This window comes from Geospiza fortis, unplaced genomic scaffold (genome assembly GCF_000277835.1).
Source record: "Geospiza fortis unplaced genomic scaffold, GeoFor_1.0 scaffold346, whole genome shotgun sequence".
NCBI lineage: Eukaryota > Metazoa > Chordata > Aves > Passeriformes > Thraupidae > Geospiza > Geospiza fortis.
The window spans coordinates 3,050,353-3,064,050 of record NW_005054361.1 but is presented as its reverse complement, the minus strand read 5'-3'; the positions used below and the strand labels follow the sequence as shown (position 1 = coordinate 3,064,050).

Below are 13,698 nucleotides of genomic sequence, written 5' to 3'. Positions count from 1 at the left end.
AGTTGAATATAGATTGTGTAAAAGGTCCCTTTCAACTCAAACTATTCTATGATTCTGTGTAGCTTAAACTCTGAGGCAGGGGACTCCTGGAAGCAGTTCAGGCCCTTTAGTTTAAAGGGTTGCTATTTCTGGTACATGAGGCACTCAAAACTGTGGTTTCAGCTCTTCCCCTAAAGCTGTTACACTGCTATTTGCAGTACTACAGGAACCAAATAGGAAAGTATTGTTGAACTTCAGTCCTGTGAAAAAGCTGATTAAAATATCCAGGGGATATTTTGGAGAGTGCTTTTGTTAGGCTCCCAAAAGAAGTTGCAAGTTGTAGACAATACTTTGCCTGCAGAATCCTTGGATTGTCTGACTACAGTCTCTATTCAGCATGCCCGCTCTCAACCAAGAAAATCATGTTTACCAAGAGCTACTTTCAAAGTAGTTTTTGCCTCTGCTCTATTAGGAAATAGAACAATTGGGTGTTTCTCTAGTATCAAACCTTTAAAAGCCATCAGTATGGGATATGTAATAGCTGTGCTGCAAAGTATTCAAAATAACCTTTGGAGGTGGGACTTCTCTACTCCTAGGTACCCCAGAGCATTAAGATGATTGCTCAAGTTAGTGCCTTATTGTCCTGGGGCCTCTTATGAGTGAGATAACAAATTTCACTCAATTTTTGTGTTAAGTCAGGCAATGTTTTAAAGGTCTATTGAATGCAGGAAGAAAAGGTAAAGATAACAAGAATGTTGTCTTATTTTAGGAAATTAATATATAACTAAGCAGGCCACTATAGCTTATACTGACAATATGGCTAAACTTGATTAATGGTAAAACCTGATGTGTTCTGCAAAGTCAGTGGTTACACTATATTAAGTGCTAAAATTATAGTGTATGACACTGTGGATAGTGCAAGAGAGGTGCCACACTGGTTCTGCTGGAATGAGTGAAGGCAGAGGAATTTCTTGGTTTCTTGTAAAATACTATTGCCTTTGATATGAGCTATTTTTTTTTTATCTTGTTCTTACTGTGAAATCAAAGACAACCAGTAAATAATTGCTGGGCTTTACCACAGCAGCTCAGAACACTAGGCTATTGTTAGCTTTTCTGTCTGTTAAACTGCTGGAAAATGTGTACAAGAATTAATTGTTGCTAGACTTGGGCATATATTGCCCCTGTGGTAGTCTTCTCAGTGGGAGGGATGGTTGCAATCGCTGTCCAGAAGCACAGTGAATAAAGCATGAAAGCTAAATGATTTTGGTGGTTTTCATCTGAACAAAAAAGCAGTCTGGTGAATTTGTTATTGCACTTCAGGTACAATACTTCATGCATCAGTATCCTGATTCTAGTTAGATGCTGGTGTTAAAATTTCTGGAAGCTGCTGGTAGCTCATAAATGACTGTTTCTTAGTTCTGTAATATTAGGAGTAGATATTTGCAACCTTGAGAACATCTTGCTTTAAATACTCTAGAGCAAGAGGTGTTCAGGTCTGGGAGACCTAATAGAGCTGGTCAGAGGAGCCTGGTATTGGTGAAACTGGAATTACAGATAAATAGATCTTTTAATCCTGTACTTAGTAAAGCTAGTCTTGTTATAAGCCTCTTATTTTATTTTTACTAATACTTTAGTCAATGTCAAGAAAATGGCTTTGAAAGAGGGGCGTAAAGATTGAGTATATGGCATGTTGTTCTGAAAGATAACTTTGAAACAAAATGACCAGATCTAAAGTGTGCTACTGTACAGTAAGATCTGTGTAGTTTGGATAGAGTGTACTGTTTTGATTCTTATCCATGGTAATAATAATAACAGTTCTTAACCCAAGCAAAATGGAGAACTTCAGGAGTAATCACAGAATGCTTTGGGTTGGAAAGGATCTTAAAAATGATCTAGTTCCAACCTTGCTGCCATGGGCAGGAACACTTTTCACTTGACCAGATAGCTCAAAGCCCCATCCAGCCTGGCCTGGAGCACTTCCAGGGCTGGTGTAATGGAGTATCCAGAACTTCTCTGGGCCTGTTCTGGTGCCTCACCATCCTCACAATAAAGAATTTAATTCTAACATCTAACCTAAGCCTCCCATCTTTCAGTTTAAAGGTTTAAAGCTGTTGCTCTGTCCTGTCACTACATGCCCAAAGCCCCTCTCTGGCTTTCTTGTAGGTCCCATTAGGTATTGAAAGGCTGCTCTAAGTTCTCCTTGGAGCTGCTTTTTCTCCAGGCTGCACAACCCCAGGTCTTAGCCTGTCTCCATAGAACAGGTGCTCCAGCTCCCTCCCTGGCCATCTTTGTGGCTCTTCCCTAGATTCACTCCAAAAGGTGTGGACCAGGTCCTTCTTATGTTGGGAGCCTCACAGCTGGACACAGTACTGCAGGTGGGATCTCACAAGAGTGGAACAGAGCATAAGAATTGTCTCACACAGCCTGCTGGCCAGTTTTCATTTGATGCATCTCAGAATGTGCTTCTGGGCTGTGAGCACGCGTGGCTGGGTTGTGTCAAATTTCTCATCAACCAACACTTTCCAGTTACTTTCAAGGAGTGCTTTCAAGCCATTCTCCACCAAGCTTGTGTTTGTGCTTGGGATGGCCCAGCGTAGCTGCAGGGTCATGTGGCCATGTTGAACTTTATGAGGGTGGCACAGACCCGCCTCTCTCACCTGTCAGAGTCCCTTTAATGTCATCCCTTCCCTCATGCCTGTCGATTGCACCACACTGCTTGGTGTCATCAGCAGACTTGCAGAGTCCACTGTCCATATCCCTGACAAAGGTGTTAACACAGTGCCAGTCTCAGTCTTGACCCCTGAGGAATGCCACTTGTCACTATCTTCACTTGAACATTGAGCCATTGACTGCAACTGCTTGAGTGCAACCCTCTGGACAATTCCCTGTTCAATGAGTGGTCCGTCTGTCAAATCTGTGTTATTTCAGTTTGGGGCAAGGATGTCAGGCGAGACAGTGTGAAATGCACAGGTCCAGGTAGATGATGTCAGCAGTCAGGAGCAATAATGCTGTTGAATATCCTGACCCTCATGATACTTTGTTTCCAAAAACTGGCTTTAGAGAATTTAACTTGCCACGAGTAATTGGAATGTTAACTCTGAAAATTTGACTCGAACACTGAGTCATTGAAAGACATAAATACTGCTCCTCTCTCTTCCCAGAGGCAGTACTTCAAGTTTCCTTCAGTAGGTAGTGATGATTTTGCCGGCTCTTCACCTGAGGGAAGGAATTCTACAGTTAATTTTGAGCAGGTTATCCATTCTTCATGCTTATGACTCCATAACTGCTATAGCTTTTGCTCAGAAAGAAAATAACCTGAAGTCATAGAGGGTAGAAATTAGCAATGAGCTAATGTTGCAGGTTGTCCATCTCAAAATAAGAAATCTTCCTTTGCCAGTCGAGCAGAGTTAGCTGAATGTAAAAAGATAATGGGATGTTATTTAACTTTGAGTGGGGTACTGACTGGGACTGGGTTGCTTGAGAGTTGCTTCAGGCAAGCTGTGTTCTTGCAGACCAGTGTTAGTGTGTGATGTTTTGGGCATGCCACTGTGTTATTGGTGTGAGCCTGAGGGTAGTACCAGTCTTCAATCAGTTACAGGGAAGCCTGATTTAACACATTTGAAAATATAGCTAATGCTGTAGCAGTAGAGTGACAACTTCACTTTTGTACTTAATCAGGGAATGTTTGCTTAAGTTCCTTGTATATGCAATAACAGCATAGTGAAGTAAAAAGGGGATTAATTTCCTAGCTACTCAACATGCATTTGTTTCAGGCATTGAAAATAGCATTGTTTAGAAGCATGCCTTAGAACTTAGCAACTCCTAAAGCAATGATCTACTTAAGCAATTATGGGGAAGTTTCACTAAATTCCTCAGTGTGTGTGTTTAGGGAATAGATATTCCCTCTGTGTGAAATAAGCATGTCATAATGTTAGTGGTGAGATTGCTTAAACTTTTACAGCATAGGAATGGTACTTAGTCAGCTCTTCAATCATAATGCTTAGCTAGTAAGTTTCTCAACCTCAAGTTCTGATTCAGACTGGAAAACAAACAGTTCTATGTATCCAGATATCCCCTTACTGTTTATTTCAGAATTGCAGTAGAACTTTGGTTTAGCTAGAGTTACAGGTGGAGGTTACTCAAATAATTTTATATAATACGATTTTTGAGAGTAAAGCATTTGGGAGATGACATAAAATATACTTGAATTTGAATGTGCAAAAGTGCAGTGAAAGTAAGGTGATTGTAATATGGGAAATGTGACGTAACTTACTGGAACCTGGTACTGTTAAGGAATAGCTAGTGTAACAAATGCAGTGGAGAAACTAATAGTTCTTGTACAACTTGATCCATGTATTGTTTGATAAACAAGTTTAAAAACAAAGTCTTTTTGTAAAAGCATATCAATGATTGGTGAACTTTGGTTTTAAATAAGAATCCTGAGGGCTAACAGGATGTCTCCTTTGTTTTCAGGTCTTGGCACAGAATGAATATAATTAGAGAAAACAGAGATCTTGCTTGTTTCTACACAACAAAACATTCATGGAGGGGAAAGTAAGTGATTTGAAGTTTGTTAATTTTGACTTTTTGTTTTTAAAGTTTTGTGTGACATTCTTCCTCTCTGTTACTGAATTTAAGTGTATAGTTTTAACTTCATCCTACTGATGAATGAAAATTGAACTAAAGGCTCCTGCTGCTCAGTGTCTGAACTAAATGTATCTTCACTAGAATCAGATTGGGTTTGTAACATTGTGGTTTAGCTTTCCTCTGCTTATGTTCCCACACTGCAGTGTACCTCTGAAATGGACCACCCGACCTCATCAGGTTCTGAGCCTCTTGAACTAACTATATAAACCACTAAATTTAAGATGGAAATGTTGCTTCTCAGAACACTCCTCTTTATGGAGGAGTAGTGTTTTATGTACTTTAATTCATGAGGATTACTAGTCCACATATACACTTAAGTTGTGTAACAGATTATCTGTTAAACTACTAACTGAGATAATTTGAAGAATTCTGCTAATAGAAATTAACCTGATTTTAATGGGGGTCTTGGATCTAAAAATGAATTTTTGGTGATGCTTCTGTCTGCAAAAGCTTGGGAATGTCTAATAAAATTATCCGCTAAGTTATCATAACTGGTATCTGTTATGCTGTGTCTGAAGTCAGCTGTTACAGGACTTGATTTGGTATGTTCACCCACTGTCCCTTTTCACATGCATAGTATCTTTGTAGAATGACTTTTTCATTGCTATCCAAACATCAACATAACAAAGAGAGTGGGTTATCTGCACCTGGGGAACCGGAGAACTGCTTGATTCTAATGGTTTTATGAAGAGGTATTGTCCAAATCTGTTGTTTGACCAGTAAATTGAAACTGGTTGATTTTTTTTGTCTGACCCATTCATCCTATCAAAGACTGGGAATACTGAGAAGGAAAGGAGAATTCCTCTCATTAAAAAGCCTGAGGCAAGCTCTTGAAGTCATGATCTTGAACCTTGATGGTAATGTTCTGATACATTTATAGAATTCCTATAGAACTTCAGGCTAAGTCTAAAGTCTAGAACAGATATAGTTTAAAAATTCAGTGGTGTGTTAATTCTTTTGTAGTGAGGAGGAAGAAGTATTTAGTAAGTAGTTGCCTCTTGTTTGTTGCAACAGAAGCTTATTTGGGTTTTAGTAATTTTCTATTTGAATTCTCTAGTCCACTCAGTTTATAGTTATACATTCTCAGTATAATATATGTATAACATTAAAAAAACAGGTAACTTAATGTGTGGTGCTAAATGAGCCTGAATCATTTTGACTACTCATAGAATTAGTCACTTTGAATATGGGCTCTGTGTGTCCATAAAGTATTTTCCAGTAGTGCACATGATGATGCTTCAGCGTTCTGCAGATCTGTAAAATTAATGAAGATTTTTTTTTGTTGGGTGTGGTGGTATGAAATTGATCTGCCAGGTTCATTGCGATTAAAAAGATCTCTCCAGAGTGCTTTGAAATAACTAGTGAACAGGCCATAGCCTTTTCTTGGGGAAGAGGACATGTGCTTCAACTCTTCTCAAAACAGCCTGGGATTAGACAGCACTGCAGAGTAGTTTGAGAGATAATTAATAGTAAACTCTTCAAGTCCTGGAGGTATAAATACCTTTCTTAAATATTTATAGGTGAAGTTATGAGCAGGAGTAGGCCACATGTAAGAGCTGACTTCTGAATCTCCTCTGTTCATGAAACAAGACTTAGTTCTTCTGAATTTACCTAGGGAGAGGAAACAAGGGAAATGGCAGCTCAGCAAAACTGCTGTTCTGTCTTGTGTTCCTTGTCCCATCACATGTTAAGAATGCTGGATTATAAATGCTTCCCGGATCTTGAAATGCAGGCTTGAGCATAAGGGGAGAAAAGGAGGGGGCTATGATGTTTGGAAGCTGATGTTTAGTTACGTGTAATGGTTGCAAATCCTTACTCTGCCACAAAGCACTGTGCAGCTCATAGTAGGCTCAGTAAGTAAACAAAACCTTGAGCAAGTAATAAAGAGCTTTATTACTTGTGATATGCTGTATAACCTACATAAATTGTGCAACAAGAGGAGAGGGAACAGTGTGTTTCTTATGCACTAAGGACTGGAGCATTCTTTGACAGGCTGAATATAGTGGAATTATTAGCAGCTAGAGTAGCTTCAAACATTCTGCTTCGTTACTTCATTATTTCCTTGACCTGCGACTTAAATAAGGAAATTTCAACTATGTAGAAACACAAATAGGTTTTGCAAATATGTTAAACATCCTTAAGGGGGCCAATCAGTTCAATACAGATGTTCCTAAGCTTTGAAGAAAATAAGCACTTGTTTTAATTCCTAAGTAAACTCTGGGCCAGTAAAGCTTCAACTTGCACTGTTGTAATAATAATGGAAATTGGAAGGGTATAAAGTTTGTGAGATTGCCTGACTGTCAGATAGATGCTCTTGACCTTCCTGTTATAAGGGATATGTGAGAGCTGCTCTGAATATATTTGGAGCCCATGCAAAGTTTGACTTTATACAGAAATGATGGCTTGTGCTGCAGACCTGTCAACTGAGAGAGGAGAAAGGACTGCAGCACAAGAATGCAGAGAAGGATGGAAGAAGTGATCTGCTGGTTCTTGATGCAGTCTAACATGGCACAGATTCAGATTAATTAAGATCTGGTTGCTAATATCTTTTCCAAGCAAACCCACAGTTTACCCAGAACTGAAACTTAAATTCCTACATTGAATCAGTTTTAATGTGGACAGCTAGCCAAAGTATTTTTATTTGGTTCAAGTTCAAGAAAGGCATCCATGTTCAGATGCTATTGCTTTAGTCAGAGAGTACTTACTAGTACTGGCTCTGATTCAGGTTTGGCTTTACTTTTTGGGCCGGATGGCTTCCAGATGGAAGCACCCTAGAACATGGCTTGTGCAAGTAATAAGCTATTATTAATAATCTACTGTTTCAAACTCTGCTTAGTTATGTTTCAAAACTTTCAGATTCAGAAATACTTAAAGTCTTTTTGTTCAGGGTACATTTTGGGGATTATCTAGGAAATGAAGCCATGGTAAGGCTTTGATTTTGCACTTGATGCATCTAAATTCTGTAGGTTTAGCTCACTGCTGCTTGTGTCTGATACACTTGAAACACAACTACCTCGCTATTCTTTAAGCCCTGTGACAGTTAACATATCTGTGATATTAGTGTACAATGACTGTAACTTTGGTCATATAAGTCTTTCTAGAGTTTGGTAGCTTTGTTTTCCCTCAAGATGAAGAAAATTAGGCTTGGTCATAGTAGTACTTTGACTTGGTACAGTATTGTGAACAGTTATGTGAGTTGGATTTTGTGTTAAAACTGTTGGCTGAGACAGCTTCAGATGGATGCTTTAGACTATTGCAGGAATGGTTGGGGGGGTTTTTTCCCCTACCTGTGTAGCCTTCTTAAAATTTATTCTGGTCTGGTAGTACGTTTCAGTGCAAGTCCATGAGTCTTTGATCCTGCCTTAGCCAGTAACTTGGGAAAAAGTATACATAAATAAATCTATTTAGTAGTATTTAACTTGTACATCCCCTTTATGGATATATAGAACAGAAGACCTTAACATATTATAAGGGTAAAGTGCAAGTAACAACGAAGAAAATTCCATATCCATTTCCTAACAAAAACCTGTGTATATCATCTTAGCATCATTTTTGCAGTTCAGCATGGGTTTTCCTGTGACTTCTGGAGAAACTTAACATTATTTTGTATTCTAGATATAAACGAGTCTTTTCAGTTGGAACCCATGCCATCACCACATACAACCCCAACACACTGGAAGTTACAAATCAGGTAACTGTAATTTTTGAAGTTGATTTTTGACTTATGTTCACTATCCAGAGTGAATAGTAGCATTCAGGCTTAAGAAACCATCTAGTCTGACAAGATCTCAGAAAAGCCAGAAGGTGTGGCAGCTGTGTACCAAAGTACACATAACAGAAGGTGTGTGTTGCCTTCGCTAACTCTACAAATACCCAGTAGGGTTTTGTACTTTTAGGCAATTTCTCTTTATTGGCCAACAAGTAGTGGTTTGCCTTTGGCTGTGCTGTTCTGAAGGAACCAGGGTAAGTTTGATCACTGCTGAGCTGTGTCCCTGAAGGGAATCAGGACACTTAGTTACTTTGCACAGTATCAAAGAGGAAGCTCAAGCTTATACTGTCACGTAGCATGCTAGCTGTCACCTTGTTACAGGGTTATTATAGGTTCTAAGGGGTTTTCAAAGGGGGAGATGTAGCTTTAAAATTACTAACTAAAATTACTAACCTAATTACTTTCAATTGTCTAGTGGCCTTATGGAGATATCTGTGGTATTTCTCCTGTTGGAAAAGGACAAGGAGCAGAATTTAATCTCACTTTTCGCAAAGGGAGTGGAAAAAAATCTGAGACCCTTAAGTTTTCCACAGAGCACAGAACAGAACTCCTTACAGAGGCACTGGTAAGATTTTTATTTTTATTTTTATTTTCTTCAAGCAAGCAGTAAGTACTCAGTTACCATTTGTGCTAGTGTATTATGCTTTCTTTCCCTGCATAAAAAGTAGGAAGGCTAGTTTTTTGATCTGTTATGTTAATGATCTTGATCTAGTGTCAGTTGGAGCAAGTACTGCATGATTTGTAAAGAGTGAGTAAAGGTTGAAATATTGAATATATTAACTGCAGTGGAATGGTGATCCTTCTGAGGAGGCTTAATATGAGTCTCATAAAACAGAGTCAGCTTAAATGTAGATTTTCTGGATAGATAGGTTGTCATATTTGCATTAATTGACTGTTAACTTTTTTAAAAACAGAGATTCAGGACAGACTTCTCAGAAGGAAAAATCACAGGACGGGTGAGTGTCTGGCTTACCTGCATCATGTGCCATTTAAGGAAATTATCTAAAGACTCAGATTTCTGCTTTGTTCATGTATTTTATGCTTGTGCTATATGTGCTACTTAAAATAGCTTTTGTGAATTTGGATCCGAAGTCTTTGAGAAGAGAAAATGGAGTTTGTTCAAAAGCAGTGGGAACCTCTTTACCAGTAGAATATTTGAGCTCACTTTTATTGGCCTGAGCCTTATACTTGTACATGGAATATGAGTGTTACTGTTGAAATACAGGGCTGAGCTATGTGGAGGTCTTATCTGGAGAGGAGAAAAACATTGATGCATGTTAGTCAATGTTTGCTTTACTTACTAATGAAATATTTTCTGCATAACATCCTGAACATTTGATGCTTCCTAAAAGGATTTCTATAAGTCAGATTACAGACAAGATTGGCATTTACAGAATTGTGGTAATACAGCAATAAGCAATGCAGTCTACAGAACTGGACTTTATATTTGTCTTTTGGTCATAGAAGATAGCACTTCAAGTGCTTGAAGTTACTTTAAGTAATTTAAAGTGTTTCATAGAATAAATCTTCAGTCATGAGCATAGTAACATGCTGGAATATGGGGATCCCCTTAGTCTTATTGTAGTTTAGAACAGATCTCTAACTTTTGCTGGCTAAAGTAAGTTTGTATTTGTAATGGAATGTGACTGCTGGAGATGAAAAATTTTCACTACAGTGACAAACTTACCTTAACTTGATTTAATTAGCTGAATAACAGCATTTGGTGTAAATGCTATTTCCTCATCTAACCACAGTGTTCAGAAGTCTGTGAGTAGACCACCTTCTGCAACAAGAGAACTTAAACTTCCTTTGGGAGTGGCTGTTTTGGGATTATGTTCTTGCTTCAACATGAATTGTTTAAGCTGTGACCTCCTTGTCAGTTGTCAGCTACAGCTACTTCATAGTGTTCTTAATATACATAACAGCATTAAGGGAAATTATATGATTTTTTGAACTTACTAGCTAAGTAGAGAACTACTGCTGTGTAGTAAAGGAGTGTTCATAGATGTCTAAAAGTAGCTCTCCCTGCAGAGGTATAATTGCTATAAGCATCACTGGAGTGATACGAGGAAACCTGTTGTTCTGGAAGTGACTCCTGGAGGTATTGACCAAATTGATCCTGCAACAAATAAGGTCGTGTGCTCCTATGACTACAGAAATATTGAAGGCTTTGTTGATATTACTGGCTATCAGGGAGGCTTCTGTATCCTCTATGGAGGGTTTAGTAGATTGGTGAGTATTAAATCAAAATATCTTGGTATGGTTCTTAGGATATTTATAGCTGCATATTTAATAATGAAGCTTCAACATAGTTGGGGCATACAAGTATGTGCATCTTTGGGAGCCAGTTGTGGGGCCTCATTGCTTAGGGACAGATCCTAAAAGGAAAGGAAATTAGGTAAAACATTTGAGAGGGTATTGGTATGGGTTTGGTTATGGTTTTTGGTGTGGGGAGTTTTATGTGTGTGTGTATTGCATGTTTAAGAACTAGAAAGGGTGAGATATCTAGTTTTTTTAGGTAGTCAATATGAATGTAATGTGGATATGGAATTTCCTGTCATTTCTCAAATTTACATTAGTGTGTTACTAATCCCTAACTGATGTAGGGATTCAATTCAGAAATAGGTTGATCAGTGATGCCATTGCCTCTTTAGACCTGTGATCTGATTACTTAGCAGCTTTGCTTGGGAAATATTGCAGTGTAATGTTGGTTCTAAAATCATGACATGTGTACTGTGTATTGTACTTCAAGAAGCTGAAAAGGATCTTTACATTATTAACCATAAATTAATTCCTAGGTATGGCTACCTCAGTCTCTACTAACAAAATAGGACTAGATGAGGGTTTCCATGTCTTTTGTATTGCAGCATGCTTCTCTTTGACATAAAATTAGCAACGTATACTTGATCCTCTAGAGCTGCCCTAACCTTGAAGATCACCAGTGGTAGCCCCAATTGCTTTCTCTGGGTCCTTACTCCTGCCAGGCTGTCAGGGTCTGTTGCCAAGGGTGGACAGGCAGGTCATGCAGATCATAATTTTAATGGCACACTAATATGTAACAGGGAATAGCTGCTATAGATTTTCTTTTTAAAGGCAAATGTAAAGTTAATAGTGGATCTCCTGTGTAATAAACACCTGTCTATACCATGCACTTAGCAAAGGCCAGTCCAGCTGCTGTGAACGTTCCCTACTGTTAGGTATATAGTGGAGGATTATTTCTAGAACTGTGATTTTCTTCGTTGTGTCACCTGTTAATTGTTTTTCCTAACAAAATTTGCAGCACCTGTTTGCCTCTGAGCAGAGGGAGGAAATTATCAAGAGTGCAATAGACCATGCTGGCAACTTCATAGGCATCTCTCTGCGGATAAGGAAAGAATCCCTAGAATTTGAGCAGTACTTGAACCTTCGCTTTGGGAAGTACAGCAATGATGAATCTATAACGTCTTTAGCAGAGTTTGTTGTTCAAAAAATAACACCTAGGCACCTGGTAAGGCTGTCAGACTGAACATACTTGGTTCCTATTAAGTACTAAGTATTCTCTTTCCTAGCATGCCTCTCTCTTGTTTTACAAGGAACCTGTGAAAAGAATACTAGCTCTTACAGAAGCTTGCTTAGTTGAGAGGGATCCAGCTACGTACAATATTGCAACTTTGAAACCTTTAGGCGAGGTAAGGGGCATTCTTTCTCACTACCATTTCTTCAAATAAAGGCTCTAAAAGAGAGGAATTGATAGTATATGTAAGCCTTAATTTGTAGAGTAGCTAAATAACACGACTTCATGAATGGGATCCTTGTCCCTTATTTTCAGGTATTTGCAATAGTGTGTGACTGTGAAAACCCCCAGCTTTTCACCATTGAATTCATCAAAGGACAAATTCGAAAATACTCTTCAACAGAAAGGTAACTGGAGCTTCTGTGCATTACAGATTCAAATGGAAGTTACTACTGTAGCACTTTTAGTTCCTCAGCTTCTATAAATTCTGACCCTTGGGAGAGGTTAACTCAAAACCTTGCTGTTCTAGCAGTCTGCCGCTTACCAATCAAGGTTTGTTACAGGAACTAAATCTCTCCCATTTACCTTCATCCCAACTTTATAGAAATCTCTCCAGAAGCTTTCTGATTAACATGAAAGGGTGTTGGGCAGATAGATACAGTGTGTTTCTCCTAAGCAATACAGTGCTGTGTATGCTGTACTTGGTTAAGTAGTATATCTGAAACAAGGGAAGAAAGCACAGTCTAAGTGATATGGAAATGTGAAGGCTGTGAACCCTTTGAGCTCTCTGCTTGAGACAGTCTTAGTTGATTCTATTTAAAACAACCAACAGAACAGTCCCTGAGTGCACTTGCAGTTGTAATACAGTCTAATCCTGCTAAGTGAGGTTTTGCAGAAAGCACAGGGATGAATTGGCTAACAACATGTGTCGCTCATTAACAGATAATCTGGAATTGATCCCATTAGTGAAAGGCTGCAGCTGGCTATACTGGGTGTAAGTCAGCGCTCTCCTTACAGTGCATAAGGGAACGCTGAAAGTTAGTGGTTTCCTCCAGAGGTGTAGCTGTTGGCAGTAGCATTAGTAAGAGATTCCAGGTATTGCTGCCTTTCATGATGTGGTTTTTTTACCCCTGTTTCTCTTATAATTTGTTTCTTTGGCACCGCTTCTCTGATATAAATTGTATTTGTGTGTCATTGTCCCATCCCAGAGATTCTCTCCTGGCTAGCTTGCTGGATGGAGTGAGAGCCTCTGGTAATAGAGATGTCTGTGTGAAAATGACCTCCACACACAAAGGCCAGCGTTGGGGGTTACTCAGTATGCCTGTAGATGAAGAAGTAGAGAGCCTTCATCTGAAGTTTTTGGCTGCTCCTCCAAGTAAGCTAATGCTTCTTATGTGGGTTTATAGTGCTCTTTAAAGCATCCAAATATTGAGTCAGGTACTGTACACTTAACTTTTGATATGTCTCTTTCCAGATGGTAACTTTGCAGATGCTGTGTTCAGGTTCAATGCTAACATTTCCTACAGTGGAGTCCTACATGCAGTTACACAAGATGTAAGAATAGAGCCTTTACCCATCCTTTTAAGATGTTGCTAATGCAGAAAGAAATTAATGATTGTTATTTTTCAACCAGGGTCTCTTCTCAGAAAACAAGGAGAAGCTCATTAATAATGCCATAACAGCATTGCTCTCCCAAGAGGGAGATATTGCAGCATCTAATGCAGAGCTTGAAAGCCAATTCCAAGCAGTAAGACGACTAGTGGCTTCAAAAGCAGGCTTCCTTGCCTTTACTCAGCTTCCAAAGTAAGTG

At 38.9% G+C, this 13,698-nt stretch overlaps 1 protein-coding gene across 1 annotated transcript in view; it reads left to right on the top strand.

The window, feature by feature from the left end:
* Window positions 1-4,455: 4,455 nt before the first annotated feature.
* Window positions 4,456-13,698, top strand: part of DNAJC13 (DnaJ heat shock protein family (Hsp40) member C13) — a 48,397-nt gene continuing 39,154 nt past the window's right edge. Inside the window, 11 exon segments of the mRNA XM_031059389.1 lie at window positions 4,456-4,533; window positions 8,242-8,317; window positions 8,811-8,960; window positions 9,310-9,351; window positions 10,427-10,627; window positions 11,676-11,882; window positions 11,968-12,063; window positions 12,204-12,295; window positions 13,097-13,263; window positions 13,363-13,442; window positions 13,522-13,691. Coding sequence (XP_030915249.1) covers window positions 4,466-4,533; window positions 8,242-8,317; window positions 8,811-8,960; window positions 9,310-9,351; window positions 10,427-10,627; window positions 11,676-11,882; window positions 11,968-12,063; window positions 12,204-12,295; window positions 13,097-13,263; window positions 13,363-13,442; window positions 13,522-13,691 — 1,349 coding nt within the window. The 5' untranslated portion in view covers window positions 4,456-4,465.